Source organism: Tamandua tetradactyla, chromosome 4 (assembly GCF_023851605.1).
Source record: "Tamandua tetradactyla isolate mTamTet1 chromosome 4, mTamTet1.pri, whole genome shotgun sequence".
In the NCBI taxonomy this organism is placed as follows: domain Eukaryota; kingdom Metazoa; phylum Chordata; class Mammalia; order Pilosa; family Myrmecophagidae; genus Tamandua; species Tamandua tetradactyla.
Window position 1 is genome coordinate 7,524,012 of NC_135330.1, and position 20,654 is coordinate 7,544,665.

Genomic DNA, 20,654 nt, shown 5'->3' on the forward strand with positions numbered 1-20,654 from the left:
TGGTGATAAGTTCAGAGAGGCCTTGAAAACCAGATCTCACCTCCCTGGGATGAATCCTCTCCCCCAAGTCCCCTCTTTGTCCCAGCCTTGGCATTATTAGCACCCCTAATCAGTGGGCATGGGTGGGGTCAGAGCAGCATTGAGTGGGACTGGTCAACTCTCAGGCAGCAAGAGGCTCCCGTCCCTCAAAAGGGGGAAAATGACCAGTGTTACAATTGTCGCAAAGCATGACAGAGTTCCTCCTGCATCCTACTGGCTTCCAGGCAGTGGTCCCAAGTGCTGATTTTTTCAGACCAGGACATTCACTTGACCATCCTTGGCCTCTGTCCTTCCATTCATTACTCAGTCTCTAGACATGGACTGTCCTGAGAGGCTACCTCAGCCAACGAGCTTATGGACAGAGAAGCAGACAGCACCTGCTATATGGAGAAGTCATGCCTGTTCTTTTACAACAGCAGGTACGTACAACACAGCACCAACTCGTCCATCTCAGCACACAGACTCCCCACTCTCCCCTCCCCGCAGCTCCCAGAGTCTGCGGTAAAGACACAGGTGTACAGAACAACTTCCCCTGTAAGCTCTTCTCACTAGGACCCACCTTATGGGAGTCGCTAGAAAGAATCCACAATTCTCCAAGCCAAAAATAACTTACTTGCCAGCTCTGCCTGCATTCTCTTTTACAAGGGCAAATGAAGCAGGAAGGGGCAAGGCGGGCAAAGGAGTTACCAGCAGTCACCATTCAGGGCTAGTTAGAAGCCAGCTTCCGGAGGGAGGGGAACCAGCAAGTATCAGAGTTGCAGCTGCACAGCACGTTGCTGAGAACCAGGTAAAACCAATGTACGACACTGTGCCCTGTCCCAGTCAGTTCATTCCAAAGCAATTCTAGGAAATAGCTTTCCAAGTCTCATTTTTGAAAACATCTCAGTGGCCAGAAGAGAAAAGTAGATCTAAGAATTAAGCTCGGTGTCTCAGCCTACTGCACGGTACTTTAACAGGTCAGGCTCTATGTTCCAAGGGGGACACGTGCTGGTTGGTCCAGAGGCCTTCAGGAGAAAACTAAACCAAGGAGTGAAGGAGGCGTGTGCTTCAGCTCGTGTTCTCTTGCTTTAGCAGCAAAGTGCAGCCTCTGACATCTCTACCAAAGCCACAGTGGACTTGGCAACCCTCCCCCACCTCCCAAGTAGCTCAGGGAATGGGGGTGGGGTAGAATGTGGGAATAAAAATAAAGATGAGTCAAGACCAACATCTTCAAATTAACAAACTGTAATTGTTTTCCCAAAGATACATTTTTTTTCCATACACATCCATCATACACTGTAACCAAAAAAAGCAGTGTACATGAAATAAGAGAAAATAAATTAAAAATCCATAGCATAGGTAAGGAGGCTCTAGTCTGGAGCACAGCTGAGTTTCCAGCAATATAAGGAGGCTCGAAAGTTTCTTTTATAAGAATGCCTGCTAGCAAGGGTTCCAGCAAGGTGGTTGGTTGGTCTGTAAGTCAGTCTTGAGTACTTGAAACAGTTCTGTGTTTGTTTGTTTTTTCCTTAGCGTTTAGAATAGCCATCATTGTCCTGCAATAGGCAGAGCTATCACGTCCAGGAAAAATGAGGGAGGGAACCACAGAGGCAGCGTGAGATCCAAATACAGCATTCAAAGGTAATTGGTCCAGTGGTGCCTGGGGAAGGAGGAACGGGAAGACACTCCGGGGTTAGCCATCTTCCTTTGGGGGTGTGTACCAGCCTGCAAACAACAGAACAAAACACGGTCCGTGAGGTGGGGGCTGAAGCCCACCCTGATCCTTACATCACCAAAGATGCCTCCTGTGGCAAGAGATCCTAGCTTAAAGGGCTGCTCGGTGCGAGGAGAGATGGTGTGTTGTATGGGAAGCTAACGCCCACCTGGCGGTCATGAGGGGAGAAAGAATGAGGAGCCCAACCTGAGGTGACTGAGGAGTCAGGCGGGCATTTTCAGAGGGTGGCAGGGAGTAGAGGCAGCACCAAGCCCACATGTAATATGGTCACTGGTGCTTTTCTGGAAGAGGCTGCAGATGTTAGCCACCCCCAGCCCTTCTTTAGAGAATGGGGGCAAGTGGTATGATTTGATAATGGGTGGTAAGGCTCAGAAACCAAAAACAGAGGTTCTTGCTATATGGCTTTAAGTGAAAAAAAACTCTGGCCTGGCAAGTGTCCGAATCCCCCGAGTCCTGGCTCCAGCCTCACCGTTTTTTTCGTGGATCTGCACCAAGGACTTGTAGGACTGCTGTGCTCTTGTCAGACTGTATTGAGACTGGGGAAAGGAAGCCACCAAATCAAGCCATGGCCAGCGGTGACCTTCACGCCCCTCACCTTCCGCCCAGGAGTCCCAGCTCCCAACACTGTGCTCCGACACGCTCAATACGTACCACCTGGGAGGTCTCTCTGGGGCGCAATCCCACAGCCTTCCCTTTCCAGATCTGCACCCTCCCAAATTTTAGGCTGCCCTTCAGGCCACGGCTCTGCCTCTGTCCCCAGTGTGGGCATCCCTGACCATCTGCCCAGGGCCTTATTCAACAGCCCTCAAAGAAGGTAGCCTTGGCCTGCTAGTAGCCCAGATTCTATGTGGCTCCAGGCAGCTCCACCGGCCCCAGGTACAAGCTCCTCACTTTGTTGGCTCCAAACTGCACTCGTGCTTTTCCCTTCACCAGTGTGGCACTGATCTGCATGATCACAGACTCTATTGAGTAGGCACTGCTCCAGCCCTGGGTATAGGGAGGGACAAGGCAAACAAGTCAGAGAGTTTCAAGAGAAACCTTTAGCTTGTTCTCCTAGCAAGCAACTACATCTAGAGAAGGACCCTTGCACAGGACTCTCAGTTCAGCCATCACCTTTTCACCCAGATCAGTAGGTACAGGTGTTGCCTGGGAGAATGAAAAGCCTACATTATACCCACCACCCCACCTGAAAGGGTGTGGTAAAGCCCAGCCTAGCTCCACCCAGGCCAGCCCGGCCCAGAGTGAGACAAGCTCACCTGTTTGGTGAGAAGTTCCATGCAGATGGCGCCTCCACCCAGAACATACCTGCAGAAGAAGGGTTAGTCATCTGTACCTGACAAAGCTCCAAGTCCCTTTCTCACCCTCTGCAACTGGAGGTGCCCTTTCCCTTTCCCAACCACTCACCCTCCGGAGAGGACTGGAGACACAACCCTGACAAATGGTGGGTCAAAGGGAAAGTTATCCTGAGAGAGAGACAGAGACAACAGTCAGGGAGGGGAGGGCAATGTCCTCCCAAGGACTAGAAGGCAGAGAGGTAAGGCTAGGCCGAAGAGGGAGGGACTGGAAAGGAAACACGTACTTTAAAGGAAAAGTTAAGTAGGATGAAGTCAGCTCCTTCTTTCTCTTTGAGGATCTGGAGATCATTGTGCAAAGCGCTGTCCTGGTCAACTCTACGGAGCAATGAGTGGGCTGATTCCCAGTCCCAGCCTGGGAGCCTCACGGTGGCCCCCACTGCCCCGGGGTAGTAACAGATGGACAAACTGCCCACGCCCACTCCTGAGACCCTGAAACCAACAAGCTGAAAGGGACCGCCCTGGAGACTCCCACCATAGCAGCGCCACTCACACCACTCCTCAACTTCCTTTTCAATCCCAGAGACCCCACTCACTTGAGGAGTTTGACATTCCAATCATACAGACTGTCATTCACGAGTTCGACTGCATAGTTTCCTGGAAGGAGGGAAGGAGAGAAGTGTTACTGGAGTGGTCCCGGTGGTGAGTGGTCCCTGACACAGATTCCTCTCCCAGGCCGAGAGAGAAAGATCAAAGGCTCCAGGTTCACTCCAGATGGGGACACCACCTATCCAAGCCACTGGCCTGAGGAGTTCTGCTCTTAGCCTGAAATCTTCATAAGCATCCACTTATCTCAGAGCATGGACTGGGACCCCTAGTCACCATTATATCCTTCTTTGTGAGAAAATTCTGTTCAGGTCCCTCTCCAAGGTGAACTCACCACCTTTGAAACTCTGTGATCGGTATATATCCCTGAGCTCCTTCATCAGCCGGTCAGTGGCCTGCACCGAGCCAGACACCGCACCCTACAAGAAAGGGACCACAGAAACACGCCACGGTCATGCAGCCTGGGGACACACATACAACACCTGAGGGGCAGCCTGGCAGCTTGCCCAGGCATTAGGGAGGGATTAAGCACACCCACAACCCACCCCAAAAAAGGAGTCTGCTCTCCATTCTGCTTAGACAATGGCTTACTACCTCCCACCCAGCATCTACCAACCCCTTCACCCAGCCTCTCCTTGCAAGGCACGTACATTTAAGTAATCTTGCCTCTGGTTCTTTTTAATTTTCTCTAGTATGGCCAAGTTTTCTTTTCCAATGCCATCATCTTCCGACTTCTTGCCCTCAGCTGGTTCTTCTTCTTTCATTTCATAGTGATCTAGGTCTTCCGTGTCCTGGGAGAGGTACAGAACAGAAGAAAGAAAACAAACACAGGTTGTGAGAGGGGCCATCACCTTAGTCTCATCTGGCAGCCTGATGAGCACACCTTTTCCATTTCTGGAACTATTCCCGGGACTACTCCCTCCGTAATCTAAAAGGATAGGCAAATTTCTTTTCTTAATGCAGTTCTCAAGCAGAAGAGCTACAGTAAAAAGAACCCCAAGCAAGTAGGCAAGGATTAGTCCTCTTGTTCCTTAGACTGACCCTGCGCCAAGTGTCCCTAAAACTCTTCACTGGCAGCAGAAACCCTTCTCCAATTCCTGGCAGAGTAACTCTGGTTTGACACTGTAACTTGAAACTCATGTTTCACCAGCTAACTGTTGTACCCAGAGGTGTTCAGGGTCCAGGTCAAAGAGAAAACAGGCTCATACACCTTTCCCCCTCCTTGTAAGTACAGAGTCTGAGTCAGGTTTGTAGGGACATGCACTGCCAAGATGGTTATTAGAAAGGAGGTTGGAAAGGGAAATGGTAGAGGCCAAGCACTGAGGGATGGTCCTCTAGCACCCTGCTCTGACACGAGTCCGCAGCTCACTGTACCCGTGGGGGTGGGAACAGGAGAGGAAAAGCCCATGTCTAGGGTTCAGCCCCTCACAGTTAGATGCTGGAGGAAAGGAGTTGTCCACTGCCCTAAGAGGAGGGAGTTTCATGTATCACCCACTTTTGGGTCGGACTTAAGACCCCAACAAAGTTGCAGAACCTGGGACATTAACCCAATGTAATCTCACTCTGGCAGGATGTGACAATACAATCTCCCACGTATTATGTTAGCAGCGACGTCTACTGAATGTTTAGCATGTGTCAGGTACTGTACTAGGTGCTACCCAGACTAGATCATTAAGTTCTTACAAACTCCATTATCACCATCCCCATTTTATAGACATGGAAGCAGAGATCCACACAGCTCTTAGCAGAGTTGAGACTTGAATCAAGTTCTGCCTGGCTCTGATGCTCAGATTCTTTAGCATTATGTTAAATTCAGCAAAAACATTTATGTTTTTAGAAAATGTATCAGGTAAATTAATTAGCACTTATGTACCAGATAAAGCATTTTATATGTCATGCCCCATTTCATCTTCAAGACAACCACATGCATAGATACTATAATTCCATTTTATAGATAAACCACAGCTTAGTGAGCTTAGCTACAATTCCCCCATTAACCTATCTAGGAGATCTAGGATGCAAACTCAGGTGTGCCTGACTCCAAAGCTGCCTGAAATTAATAATTTGGTTTGAACAGATTTGCATTTGCTGATACTTTGTATTTAACCGTCCTTAGAGGTGGGATATGGATACCCTCTCCCCTCTACCACCATGACTGTTCTTTCAGATCGGTAAATTTGTCTTTATACCTTTGGTATTTTTCTCTCCCCAGTTCTAGTCTAGAGCTCTGTGTATACTGGGTGATCAGTGCTGCTGACTGGGAGAGCTCCCGGCCAATGCCAACGTTACTGCCGCCTCAGGTGGCAGGCCTACCTCTGGCATCTCCTCATCTTCATCTTCTGAAGACACATCTTCCTGCGTGCACTGTGGGGGGAGGGGAGAGATGGAGATCAGTGCTCCAGAGACTCGAAGCAGCTTCTGGCCTGCCCCCCAGGCCCCAGGTCTAGAAGCTGTGTGCCTGCCCACAATGCTGCCGGCTTCCCTAGCAGTCAGGTCAGAGTGGAAGCCCCAGGCCAGGGAAGGACCTCACTCCAGCCCATCACTGCCCTCCAACCACATGCCAAGGAATAAAAAAGGGAAATGACCGTTTCTATCAACCACCTCACAAATCCCAGTTTAATTTTCCCAAGAACCTCTCCTTTATTCAGTCTTCTCCAGACCTATATTGCACCCTCTGTTCTAAAGAAGGGGCTTGGGTTCCCCCCCTCCCGTTGGCCACCAACTGCTACTGCTAAGACACTCTCCCCATTCTTGAAAAGAGGCATTCTGCCCAAGAGGTTGAGTTTTAGCCAGAGAGATGAAACTACTTGTGCCCCATTGAGCTAGACTGCTACCTAGAGAAGAAAGGTGATGAGAATAAGTATTTGTGTATGTGCTCGGAATGGGTGGGGGTGGGGAGGAACCACTACAGAGTCATCTCAATTAACAGGAATTTACTGACTGCCATCTATGTGGCAACTCTGTATAACAAAACTCCAAGACTCAGCTGCTCACCTGCTCTGCTGGCAAGGGCTGATCCAGCATCTCCACATCTGGATGCTGAGGGAGGTTATAGAGTTTACACAGGTCGGAGATGATCCTCTTCAGATGCTGCAATAGCTGGGGGTAGGGGCCGCAATGATATCAAATACTCCTTCCCCACCCCAGTCTGGACAGGTGCATGACTTAGCTATGAGCTCAGATGCCAACCTAGTCCTAGTTCTCCAAACCTATAGACCATGTGGCTGTGGGAATGAGTCTACTGGAGGACTAATCCTGGGGCTGGTGCAGGGATCGCCTTCTGGCTTCCGTAAGCAACTTCTCCAAGGAGTCCGCCCCCAAAGGACCAGCCAATTGCACTATCCACTTCCCAGATATATCTCCGTTTCGCAGGATGTCTTCATGCCATGGGCCTCATAGGAATAAATGCCCACCCACCCAATACCCTGGTCCCCTCACCAGAGTATTCCCTTTCTTTATGTCCACCAGCCTCTCCAAGACAGCAGCCAAGTTAGGGTCATCAGATTCCACCGACCAGATGGGGGGCACAGCAGGGTATGACTCCTGAGGGGAGAGGAGCAGGAAGAGCAGTCAAAATGGGAGACTCTGGGAAAAGCCAGATTTTGCCTGGCCTCCCTCCCTCCCTCCCTAGACTTCTAGTGCCTTTGCATCCCTACCCCCCCTCCCACCACACACATAAAAATCCAGTTCAGCAGGTCAATATCTAACAAGTGGCTTCCCAACAACAGTCCCCACGAGAACCCTTTCCAAGAAATCTAGAACCTCTTCTTTCTCTCCGTGAGTAAAAACCAGGGAAGGCAGCACAGCCAACACTTTAACAGTGAGACAGGACTCCTGGTCCACTGTATTGCCCACACAAGCTCCAAACTTAAGGATAGAATCCTCCTTCCCTTCTGCTCTACAAACTCCACAAGCTGAGAAAGGTATCGCACATCACAATCAGACTGATGTAATAAAAGCACAAAGACTACAGCTCACTTAATTCCAGCTGGGGATGGATGAGAACTGGATTGTAAGGATACTCTAAGAGTGAGAAGGTGCAAGGAGGACTCTCACCACCACCACCCCCCTCCACCAATTCCCCCCACCTCTCCCTTGGGAACCTGCCACCCTCTCAGTCCAAGCGTGGGCTGGAGGGCTCCACATGGTAGACGGGGAGAAAGGAGCCTACGCTGCTGGCATTCCCAGAATTCCTGAGCCACAGTGCCAAATGCAGCCCGACCAGACTCCCCTCACCGTCCAAACCAAGAGGGCTGGTTCAAGCCAAAGTCTCCTCTGTAGGGGTCACAGGAGTCCAACTAAGGATCCCTTAAGTAACTGCCTGCCAGGGACAAAGAGAGGATGGCCTCTGGCAACTGGAAGGGCAGTTAGACGGGGACAACCCTACTGCCTTAAGGAATTGGAAGCCTTTAATTCTGGGAGTTTCCACACATGCCAAGGAAACCACTTACTTATATTGGGGAATCTTAGCCCTGCCATGGCTCTAATCCTCAGTGCTGGAGGAAAAAATTATCAGAGATGCTCAAGTCTTTGCCTAAGTCGCTCCTCTTCCCTCAATCTAATTTTTTACTGGGGGGTGGGGAGAGAAGGGGAACTAGGAGAGAAGAAATGGGACACAGGAATTTTGGTGGGGCATCATCCAACCCAAGCTGAGGCTTGCCTCACCAAACCTTGACCTGGCATGTCCAGATTTGACTGAGGAAAAGGAAAGAAAACAACCATGTAACTTGAATTCGAACCCACAAGTACCACAGAATTCACAAGTCTGTCTTTCCCCAGACTATTTCCATTAGCAGTTTGCCTGCTTGGATAAAGTACTGTCCCCTGGCTCCCCAGCTACAGCTTCCAGCAGGGAGACCACCCCCCCAGCAGGTAACACCACCAATGTAAAAGCTACAACGTGCAGTACCAAATATTCTCAGATTATGAGACGCAACCCTCTCATACAGTGTTTGGGGATAGATTAGGCTAGAAAAATGTAAGGTGTCTAGTCTAACATACTCTGGATGAATAATGCTCGCTGGGGAGAAATGGAACTGTTAATGCTCAAAGGAAATGGAGTAACCCTGGCACATCACCATTATTTATCAGGAAAAGCAACAACCCAGGGCAATTGAAGATGTCCACAGGGAACAGGGAGGGGAGTGGCAGATCCAATACCAGCAGGGACAGGAGGCGGAGAGATAGAGGTTACACCAGAAAAAAAGGAATCTAGAGGAGGGAAATAAGGGGAGCAAACTCAAACTACAAACTATCACTTGGTAAGATTCAGAGACCAAAGGGCTGTATGAGGGATGCCTGGGCAGGGATCCCACAGGTGGCAACATACTAAGTCAAAGGAACTATTGAAAGGGGGAGGAGGGCATCACTGAAACGTAGAGTTCCAGGCCAGGTCCTTCCAGCTGGGTCAGTGCAGAAACCTGGATCCCTGAGATGAGAGTGGGGAGAAAGGGCATTCCTTGGTGGCTAAGCAAAGTAGTGGAGAAGTAGCCAAAAGGAGCCAAAATCATGAACCCTGGGAAGTGGGTGGATTCGTGGAAAGGGGTGATCAAGTAGCCATATGTCGGAGTGTCTCTCGCTACCATGGGTCAACGGAGAGATTCTGGGTGCACCGTAGAACCCCAAGCGGCAGAAACAAGTGTGACCTAGACAGAAGGAAGGGAGCCCTGAGAGGGGCTTCGGCCTCACAGGTCCTTAAACATTAAAAACTGTATGGGGTGATCCTAAGTCCCTGACAAGGGGCCCCAGAGGAGCAAATGAGAGGGGGGGTCCTCACCGTGATGTTGCAGTGGATGCGGACGGGATCACCAGGCACCGACCCTCGCGGGGGTAGATGCGGTCCGGGCGCGGCTCCCGCCCCGGCCCCTCCGGCCCCAGCCAGCAGGAACTCGCAGCTCAGCTCGTCCAGGCAGGCGCTGGCAATGCGGAAGCGCTCGTGGCCACGGTGGAAGATGGACTCCAGCAGCTTCAGCTCCCGTCTCAGGCAGGGCCCCGGCCCCGGGCCCCCACCTGGGCCGCCCCCGGACCCCGGTGCCGCCCCCTGGCCCCCCAGCTGCTGCCCCGGCCCCGGCTGCTGCTGCCCCTGCGGCTGCGGCTGCTGCATCCTCCGCTCCGCTCCGCTCCGGGGCCGGCGGGCCGGGCGCCTCCGGCCTCCGCTCCGGGATCCGCCGCCGCCGCCGCGGTCCGCACTTCCTGATCCCCCCTTCGCCAAGATGGCGCCGCCGCCACCTCCGGGACAGGGCCGCCCGCCCCCCTCCGCTCGCCGGCCCCCCCTCCAGCCGCCGGAAGCCGCGCGCCCCTCCTCCTCCTCCTCCCCCCTCGGCGCCCCGCCTCCGACCCCTGTCACGTGACGGCGCTACTAAGGCCTCTTTCACGTGATCTCTCAGTCTTTCCCGCCCCCTTGTTCTCGCCTGTAACCCTCTACATGTGACCCGGGGCTTCAGGCTCGCCTCTTTTCCGTGCTTCCGTGCGTGTTTACGTACGTCGTGCGGGCATGCGCGCCACGGCCCTTCGCCGGCGCTCCCCTGTCACGTGACCCGACCCCGCGTGTTCCCAAGGGCTACCCGCGCGGGATCCTGTTTCCTGCTCTGGGCCCCTCTTCCCCCTCCCTCCTTTCCGCGAGCGTGCGGGGCACTCGGTCGGCTGAGAAGAAAGGAGAACTGCAGTCGTCGCTGCACCACCTTTGTCCTGCGTCGCCCACCCTAGTTCTGGGTGGAAGGCCCGGAGGGACCCGAGCCTCCGCACGCACCCCGAGGGGGGTGGGCCTGCTGCGTCTCCACACTGCTTGAGGGGCCTGTGGTCGGGGAAGGAACGAGGGGTTCTCCTCCGGCCCTGCTGCTAGTTCGCCGTGCGACCTTGGGCTAGCCGCTTTCCCTCTGAACCTCCGTTTCCTCTTCGGTGCAGTGGCTCCGATGAGGATAAAGCCTGCTTTGTCTACTCGTAAGGATTCGGTGCAGGGAGACCGTGAGGCGCCGCAGTAGCTCACTGGTCAATTATATAAGGAGGACTAGTCGATAGCCGACCCTTCGCGTTTTTCAGACCCCACGGGATTGGTGGAGGGACGGCATGGGCTGCTTCTACGGAGTTATAGGGGTGTCACCCAAGTCGAAACCACAAGCTCGGCAGTAAGACAGGAGGAGGGGAGCTCGTTCCCCTTCCCTTGCCTAAACGGCGAGTACCTTGTCGCGGTGGGCCAGGCAGGTGCCGGGGTAGGCGGCATTGCCGCGGAGCCCTCGCTAGATGGCGGTAGCACAAAGGAAAAGGTGATGTGCCTCAAAAAACCGGGGCTGGCTTCCCTCTCCAAGGACAGGTGTTACTTGTGGTAGGGCTTGGTGAATTCTGCAGGGCCAACTCAAGCGCTTGAGCCAGCGGCCACGTCGCCACCTTCCTCTCTCCACGTACTGCCACGAGTCGGTCTTTATGGCAAGCTGACTGCACGGTGGGTTTTCGGTGCTGGGTGTTCATTTATTCAATGGCGTTCTTAGAGGCCTTTTCTAGGCAGGTGGGCGTTGGGTATTTAAAGACCGTTGATAGGTGGCCAAGTCCTCCTGCGGCCGTTGATCATTTGAGGAGCCTGAACAGTTAGCTTCATGTCATCTGTGTGTCTGCTTGTCCATGCTGGTAACTGTTTAAAAGGCTGTGGTAAAATTTCCCACTTATTAAGCACTTCCTGAGTCAGGGTATCTTACATATTTCTAACCTCCCAACAACATAACAAGGTAAGCATTTCTGCCCCCTATACAAGTGGAGGAAAGGAGTTACTGCTCAAAGCTGTACAGCTAATAAGCACAGTTCTTGAGAACCAAACCCTCTCCGGTCTCCAAAGTCCATGCCCCCCACCACCACCCCTCGCCCCTGCTTTCCTTCTGGAGGTTTTCACATATCACTTGACTCAAGCTCTAACCAAGGAAACCCACAAAACACAGCCAGGCGGAAGATTCTGAAATCTGTATTTTAGAAAGTGTTTTAATTAGAAAATGACATGATGAGACAGGCCCACAATGTTACACAGACTCTCCAAATCCCATCGTTAGGAAACCCAAAGCCATGGTCACTGCAATGAAGTCTTTCTCTTCCTCTCTGCTGCTTTGTTCGGCATCTCAGCTCTCTGGCAGGGTGGGTTTTCTGGCAGCAGGAAGTCTAGGGTGGAGTCTTACCTGCTGTGCTGCTGAGATAAGGAGGGCAGGGATCTTACAAACAAAAGAAATGATGGGTATATTCCTGGAATGAACACTTGGATAATAGGGAAGCTGCAAATAATAAAACAAAAATCCATGTCCTCATGGAGCTTGCATTCTAGTAGGGAAAACAAATGTAATAAAGGTAAAGTCTACAAAGTTAATTGATTGACTAGATGTGGGAGGAAATGAACAGATATTTACTGAGCCCCTACTGTGTGAGAGGCCCCAGGAATGCCCATTTATGAGACAGACCCAGTTCCCACCTTTTTCATGCGTCTAGTCTGGAAGAAAGCCATTTCCAGAATTGTTATACATCCGCTCACTTAACTGCAGTCATGGTAAATGGGTCAGGGGAGAACAAGACAGGGATCTTGGAAGGCATCCCTGAACAAGTGATATACTCAGTTTTGAAGGATGAATAGAACTACCTTAAGGAGAAAGATAGGCCGGACACTCTCCCAGGCACGAGGGACAGCATGTGCGAAGGTTTGGGGTAGGACCGTGGCAATTCAGAGGAATAGAAAGAAGGCCTGTGTCCAGAGGGAGGGAGGGAGAATGGTGCAGGTAAAGTAGGCAGGAGCTGGATTTTCACAGGTATTCAAAGTCATGTTTGGGAGTTTGGTTTTTACTTTAAGATCAGTGAAGCTCAAAAGATCTCTTGAGTTTTGAGTCTGAAAGTCTGGGCAAGGAGTCATTGTAGCAGTAACAGAGATTGAGACTTCTCAAAGGAGAGGTGAATTTTGTGGGAAAGGTGGGGTGTCGTGGAGGAGCTAGTGATGGGGGACATTCTGGAGACATCCATTGGGCTGTGGGTTCTGAGTTCCACAGAGAAGGCAGGGCTGTGGGTATTGATTGGAAAGTCTGCTGCACTTTGAGTTAGTCTCTGAATGGGATAGCATGGCTGAGTGGAAAAAGCATGGGCTGGAGAGTTAGGCAAAACAGGTTTTGGAGTTGAACAATTCTGCTTTGCTAGTTGGGTCCTTAGGCAAGTTGTTTAATTTCCGCAAACCGGTTTGCTTATCTTTAAACTCAGTATAAAACCCTGCCTTGCTTGGTGGTCATTGTGCCAGTTTGGATGAAATGATATTTGTAAGGTGAACAATACAGTAGCGGGCACACAACATTGTTCAGCAAATGCTGACTACTACAGCTATGCAGTGATTACTGTTACTACTACAAATCAGGAAGTATTCACCATTTAGTAAACATTCATGGGGCTTTGCTATGTGCCAGAAACTGGTCTACTTATTCAGCAGTAGACAAGACAGAGAGTGCTCTTGTAGCACTTCCATTTTAGTGGAAGGAGTCAGACCAATAAGTAGCCAGAAGAATATCAGACTGGTTATTTAGTTTAATATCCGATCAGCAGATGCAGGGAATTCAAGTCTGGCCATGTGATGGAGACGGAATGGAGGTTACTTTCAGTTCAGTAGTCAGGGAAGGTTTCCCTAGGGAGGTAGTGTTTGAGCTGAGACCTGAAGAAGAAGAAAAGGCAGACTGGGAGGGACTGAAAAGAGCACTTCAGGCAGAGGGAGCAGCAACCTCAAAGACTGACTAAGAACAAGGGCGGTATGTTCTAGAAGTAGGAAGCTAATGGTATACCCGTTAAGAGCATGAGCTTTAAAGCCTGGCTTTGCCTATTACTAATGGTTGACCTTGGGCAAGGTACTTAGCCTGTCTGTGCCTCAGTTCCTGCATCTGTAAAATGGAGATCGTATAGTACCTACCACATAGCGATGTTGGGAGAATTAAGCGAGGTAACACGTGTAATGTACCTAGAATGGTACACATAGCAAGAGCTCGATAAATGTTATTTAAAAACAGCTTGAGAGGGCAGGCCATGGTGGCTCAGCAGGCAGAGTTCTCGCCTGCCATGCCAGAGACCCAGGTTTGATGGCCGGTGCCTGCCCATGTGAAAAAACAGCTAGAGAATCAGAATGACTTGAGTTTACTGAGAGAAGAAGAAAAAGGAGTAGGAGACAAGGTCAGTGAAGAAAACAGAGGCTGGGTTATGGAGGCCACAGTAAGTTGTCTGGGTTTTATTCAAAGTGCAGTGGAACAGTGTTCTAGTTTGCTAAGCTGCTGGAATGCAATATACCAGAAACAGAATGGCTTTTAAAAGGGGGAATTTATTAAGTCGCAAATCCACAGTTTTAAGGCCAGAAAGTGTCCCAACTAAAGCAAGGCTATAGAGATGTCCGATCTAAGGCATCCAGGGAAAGGTATCTTGGTTCAAGAAGGCCGATGAAGTTCAGGATTTTTCTCACCTGGAAAGGCACATAGCGAACATAGCTTTCTTTTTTGAGTTTCCTGTTTCATGAAGCTCCCCTGGGGGTGTTTTCTTTCTTCTCCAAAAGTCTCTGGCTGTGCAGGCTCTATCTCTCTCAGAATCTCCAGCCTTTCCCAAAATGCTTCCTCTTTTAAAGGATTCCAGTAAAGTAATCAAGAACCACCTAGAATGGATAGAATCACTTCTCCCTCTTCTCAAAAGTTTATACCCACGATTGGGTGAGTCACATTTCCGTGGAGATAATCTATCAAGTTTCCAACATACAATACTGAGTAAGGTTTAAAAGAAACAGTTGCTTCCACAAGATTGATTAGGATTAAAACATGGCTTTTTTAGGGTACATAAATCCTTTCAAACCGGCATAGATACCATGGGGGGATTTTAAGCAGGGAGTGGCGTGATATGATTTAAATTATTAAAAGCTCACTCTGTGATTTGAACAGTGAACAAAAAAGTATTTGCAAAGTCCCCTAGGGGAATGGTGAGAAAGGGGGAAACTTCAACTCCCCCAAGTGGAGAATTCTTGATATTCTCACAGGCAGTGGGGACAACCAAAACGATAGGCTGAGCCCCCAACCTTGGGGGTTGTTCATATGAAAGGTGACCCTGCAAAGGACAGGGTTAGTTATCCTAAGATAGGCCTAAGAGTCACCCCCAAGAGAAACTCTTTTGCTGCTCAGATGTGGCCTCTCTCTCAGCCAACAGGACAAGCAAACCCACCACCCTCCCCCTCTCTACGTGGGACATGACTTCCAGGGGTGTGGGCCTTCCTGGCAACAGGGGACAGAAATCCTAGAATGAGCTGGGACTCAACATCAAGGGATTGACAAAACCTTCTCGACTGAAAGGGTGAAAAGAGAAATGAGACAAAATAAAGTGTCAATGGCTGAGAGATTCCAAACAGAGCCGAGAGGTTATCCTGGAGGTTATTCTTACGCATTAAATAGATATCACCTTTTTAGTTAAGATGTAATGGAGAGGCTGGAGGGAACTGCCTGAAAATGTAGCACTGTGTGGCAGTAGCCACGTTTCTTGAAGATGATTGTATAATGATATAGCTTTCGCAATGTGACTGTGTGATTGTGAAAACCTTGTGTCTGATGCTTCTTTTATCTACCTTATGGACAGATAAGTAAAACATGTGGATTAAAAACAATAAATAATAGGAACAATAATGGGAGGAACAAATATTAAAATAAATTTAGTAGGTTGAAATGCTAGTGATCAATGAAAGGGAGGGGTAAGGGGTATGGTATGTATGAATTTTTTCTCTTTTCTTTTTGTTTCTTTTTCTGAATTGATGCAAATATTCTAAGAAATGATCATGATGATGAATATACAACCATGTGATGATACTGTGAATTACTGATGATATATGTAGAATGGAATGATCATATGGTAAAAATGTATGTTTGTATATAGGTATGTTTAATAAATAAAATAAATTTTTAAAAAAATGAAAGAAAAAAAAAACAAAAAAAACCACCCAGGGCTCTGAGATTCAACAGAAGTTTCATGCACTAAGTTTACTTTTCAGAAACCTAAAACTTTCAGATGGTTTGTAGGCCAAGTAAGTCCTGAAACCCAGAGGTGCCAATCTGTCTAAGAAAATCAACCAGGTCTGTCCCTCATCCCATACTGTGGACACTCCTTTTCGGCATGAAAAGTTGAGATAAGCATAGCCCAAACATCCCTAGAGACTAGGAGAAGGAGGAGTTATAACAAAGAAGTTAGGATTTAACAAATGAATATCACCACTGAATCAGTATATTGGCATTTCTTTTTAGTCTCCAGTGTCTTGGAACAGGTAGAAGGAAAAACCTGAAATTGTGGAACTATAACCCACACCAAACTTCAAAATCTGCTCTATAACTACTTGTTAAAATATATTTTAAAAACATACTGCTTTTTTGTACGTATGTTGTATCTCACAATAAAAAAATGTTTTTTAAAAAAGCAAAAAAAAAAGAATGTTCAGATAACAAGAATGCATGTCAAGGATGTTGGTATGTCGGTTCATTGTTCATAATGAAAATATTTTTTAAAAAATCCAAAAAAAAGAAAAAAGCTCACTCTGGCTGCTCTGTGGAAAGTAGATTGTAGTGATTTTTTTTCTCCCCCAAAAGTTGGGTGTTACCAATGAGCAGGTGGGCCCGTGCGGGTAGGGGTGGGCAGGCTTCCCCTTGACTTGCTCAGAGGCACAGGCCCTGCCGGTGACTCAACAAACATGTCCTGGGGGCTCACTCTTTGCCGGATCTGTACTGGGATCTGTCCTGGACACAGGGAAGGCAGAGAGAAATCAGATACAGGCCCTGTGGGAACAGGCCACAGGACACTCTCCCCGGCAGAGGAGGGACTCCGTGCGTGACAGCTGCTTTTCATTTAATCATTTTTCTGCTGTTTATTATTCCTGCCCTCAAGGAGCCCATGCACAGTGAATGAATTAGAGTCAAACTTGAGCAAGTGCTGTGCAAAGTGGCAAACACAATAGGGACCAGGAAGGGTGAGGGCCATGAGTGGTGACATTAGCCAAGATTAACTCTCAGAAAAGAACCTGGAAGATGAAGCGGACTTGCTTGGGTGGAGATAGGGGGCCATTCTGAAAGAACTGGCCCCTGAAGCAGAAAGAGGTTGGAATAAAGACCTAAGACAAAGGATGAATGATTGAGAAGAGGGGAAGGAGCCGAGCAAGGGGCTCAGAACAGGCAAGAAATGCGGAGGTTTGCCCTTCACTGCTATAGCCTGGGCCCCTTCTGGATGTCAACTTACCAAAACATAATAAAATAATCAAAACACTTAAAAACCGTTGACCCAGCAATTTCACTTGGAAATTATTGAAAATATATGCAAAGATACCTTTAATGGAATGTTTTACAGCTATTAAAAATAGTTATCAAAGATACTTATTAGTATGAAGAGATGCTTGACAGACATTAAATGATATGGGAAAGTTATATAGCTATTTTATAGTGTGCTCCTTATATAAAAATAAAAATGTATGTGATTTAGGTATACACCCAATAGGAATGCATATATTTGTGCATCAAAAACATGAATAAGAATGCTTGGAGCAGTTTTATTTTTAACAGTTCAAAATAGGAAGCAAAACAGGCACGCATCGACAGCGGAATGGATAAGCAGTGGTATATTCATATACTAGTATACAGCAACAAAAATAAATGGACTACCACATCCATGATTCTCACTAACATAATGCTGAAAAAAAGACCCCAAAAATTACGTTTGCATCTCTTTAAAGTTTAAAGCAAGCAAAGTCAAGCTATGATGTTAGAAAGCATCATAGTAGCTACTTTTTTTTCTTTCTTTTTGTATACTGCATGGCGGGGTCATCTTTCATTATTTTTCCATGAATACCCTGTTGTCGCAGTACTACTTGTTGAATTTTTGTTTTTTGCTGTTTGTTTGGCTTGTTTGGGAAGTGCATGGACTGGGAATCAAACCCGGGTCTCCTGCATGGCAGGTGAGAATTCCACCACTGAACTGCCCTTACACCCCAGTAGCTACTTTTGCAAAGCAGGGAATAATGATCGGAAAAGGATATTAGAATCTTCATAATGTTCTATTTTTTTTATGTTGGTGGTGGTTATGTTAATTTGTTCATGTGAAAATTTATCTAGCTGTATACTTATAATTTATATACTTTTCTGTATGTATGTTCTATCTAAGTACATATAGAAAGATTAATTTGGAAATTATATATGTATATTTAAGAGCTAAATGTTTTTTTCTAGGAGGTGGGTCTGTGAATCCTTTTTGTATTTACTTTGTTTTACTAATTTGTGCTTTCCAATCAGTCTTCAACAACATGTATTAAATGTAAAACATCTTAAATCGAGGAAAATAACATTGATTTCAATACTTTTCAAGAGAAAATGTTCCTTACCACCAGAGGCTACAGGAGGGTCCCACCAAAACTTTGCCCAGATACTATTTGACTCAGGGCCGATCCTTCCTTATACATCACCCTGCCTGGTTCGGGACCGGCCCTGATTCCGGGGCTTCCCTTCTCCCTGGACGCAAGGCAGGAGCGGCAGGAGTGTAGGGGTAGGGGAGGGATGAGGAGGAGGTCGCGGGTCTCCTCAGCCACTGGGAGTGGGTGTGTTCAGAGACTCACATCTGGACAGACCGGAACTGGAGAATTAAACTTCAGGTACAGGCTGTGGAACATGCTGGCTGGCCTGGCCTGGAGGGAGCATGCTGGGAGCAGCCTAGGTCTTTAAACAAGCACATGACCCCAGCCCACTCCTCATCCCAGAGACAAGCAACCATTCCAGAAAGAGATTTTCATAACCCAAGACTTCCAGAGCCTTCTTCAATCACCCTGCTTCCACTGAAAGAAGAAAGTACTAAGCACAATCCACATGCAACACTATTTGTCCCTTTAGGATTTTGCAATGCCTTTAAGTCACCCTTGCCTTTATTGGTTTCTCATCTTTCCAGGCTGAATTTTTATCCCCTCAGTAACTATTAACTTCTCTCTGCTCTGAGCTCCCGTAGTACCTTGTTTATATTTCTACTACGTTGGCCACCACATTGTGTGATAAGTTTTTGGAGGCTGTCTTCGCTGTGGTCTCCTTATTGGCTGGGACTGGGTGTTTCCGGTCACCGCGTCCTTAACACTTATACAGCTCCTGGCAAACAGATAGCCAACAAATGTTGATGTGAGTCGTTGAAGGTGGGTCTTTTTCCTACCCTTCACCTTTTCTCCAGGTGAAGTGAATACACACATTCCTTCCCTTTTTTTAAGGCTTTTATTCTCCACCCCTTTCTTTTATTCCTTAAAGAAACAATTATTTAATTCTCAAAAAAAAAAAAAGGATTATTTCATGTTTACCGTGTGCATTATGGGGCTTGTAGTCCTCTTACTTCTTTTCCAGTCCTTTTCTGGAAGTTGTCTCCCTTCTTCCTCTCAACTCCAGGAACCGTGTGCATGTTAAATAAATTGCTTTTAGCTGAGATTTTAGAGAGGCATTTCCTCCTGCACATTAAAAGATGCCATTCTTAACTGGCCCTTTTCCTTATCTGTTGAGATCCTATGATATGCCAGGCGCTGTGCTGGGTGTGGCCTAGCAGGATGGACAGCTGCCTGAGCTGTCTCAGATGGACTCATTTATTCACTGGACATGCACATACTGAGGGCTACTATGAGCCAGAGACCTTGCTCAGTGCTGGCGATAGTGACCAAACAGACCTGATCCCTGCCCTCATGGACTGATGGTTCTAGCAGGGAGAAAGACATAAGACATACGGTATGATGAGGGAATACACTGGAAACAGTGCTGAGTCAAATATAGCTCCTTTGAGGAAATGACTGGTGCCAAATGCTATGTTAAGTAGAAGGTGGTTGGGGTAAATGAGGTGATAAAATTGCCAAAGGGAACTAAATGTTTAAAAGGCCTGAAGTTTGTAGAGTTGGGGAGATAAGAAGTTCAAGGAACTTAAAAACATTGCCAGTAGCTGGAGTGTAGAGCTGGGGGTAGAGTGTTCCAGATGGCATTGAAGAGATAGGGATGGAACAAGGTAGCGCCCTGCTAGACAAAGGTGATTTAGTTAGGAAGCTTTTGGTTGAAAGTGACCAAAAACAAACAAACAAATCCTACGTGCTTAAGAAAAAAAAAATGGGTGCGTGTGTGCTTTATTGACTCAGTAGCTAAAAGTTTGGGGCTTTCAAGATCCAAGCGTCACCACTTCTCAGTTGTGCTCCTCTCTGTGTGAGCTTCATTCTCAGGCAGGCCTCTGTGAAATGACTCCCTGATCCCCTAGGCATGAAGGAACCAAGGATAGGAGTGGAAGGGAGGAGGGTTGGAAAGGCTAGTTGGTAAGGGTCACATCCTCTCATTCTTTAAGGTCTTCACCACTACCTTCTATTCAGGCAAATCCAGCCCTTAGGCCCCTGGAGGAGGGGGGGCAGGAAGCCTGTCCTTTAAGGGAGTTTATGCAGGCAGAGAGAGAAGGGGACAGGTGAGGAAAAGCTTCCCTGTCCCCAAAGCTGTTTGCTTTCTTAAAATAGTAAACGCACGTCCCCTATCTCTTTCTCCAAGGGCACCTTGTTCATTTTCCTTGCTGTATCCTTAGTCATCCTGGGGAGCAGAATTATTTGAATTTGAAGAGAGAAAAAAGGAGCAAGGGAACCCCAGAAGCCCCTCCCGACTCCCGCCCCCTCATGCTGGCCCTCGAGCCGCTGTCGTTTCCAGCCTGGCCTGCTTTCCATACGCCTCCAGGTCCCGTCTCAACTCCGGGACCCCAGAACTCCTCCTGTCCCGTGCATTCGCCCTTCTCCAGCATGCACTCCCTAAACCGGCAGGACCCCTCCAGACATCCCACCCAGAGACGCCCCCCTCCCCTTCTCTCTGGTCTCGGGCACTTCCGTCTCCGGGGCGGAGACTCCTCCCACTCCCTGTCCCAATCGTAGGCTCTGGCACAGGAGCCGGAAAGCCCCCCGCCAGCTCGGACCGGGGTAAGCGAGAAGCTGCTTCCTCCGTCCTGCCCGCTTCTCGAGCCCCCGGAACCGTCGT

At 48.5% G+C, this 20,654-nt stretch overlaps 1 protein-coding gene across 1 annotated transcript; it reads right to left on the reverse strand.

Moving 5' to 3' along the window:
- Positions 1-1,247: 1,247 nt before the first annotated feature.
- Positions 1,248-9,842, reverse strand: UBE2Q1 (ubiquitin conjugating enzyme E2 Q1). The gene is made up of 13 exons (XM_077156305.1): positions 9,425-9,842; positions 7,087-7,191; positions 6,643-6,747; positions 5,962-6,012; positions 4,299-4,439; positions 3,983-4,067; positions 3,639-3,699; positions 3,330-3,420; positions 3,155-3,213; positions 3,007-3,055; positions 2,642-2,737; positions 2,220-2,286; positions 1,248-1,740 (listed from the first exon to the last, which is right to left on the reverse strand). Exons 1-13 carry the CDS (start codon positions 9,749-9,751, stop codon positions 1,709-1,711), a joined length of 1,269 nt encoding a protein of 422 aa, XP_077012420.1. The 5' UTR covers positions 9,752-9,842; the 3' UTR covers positions 1,248-1,708.
- Between the last annotated feature and the right edge of the window lie 10,812 nt (positions 9,843-20,654).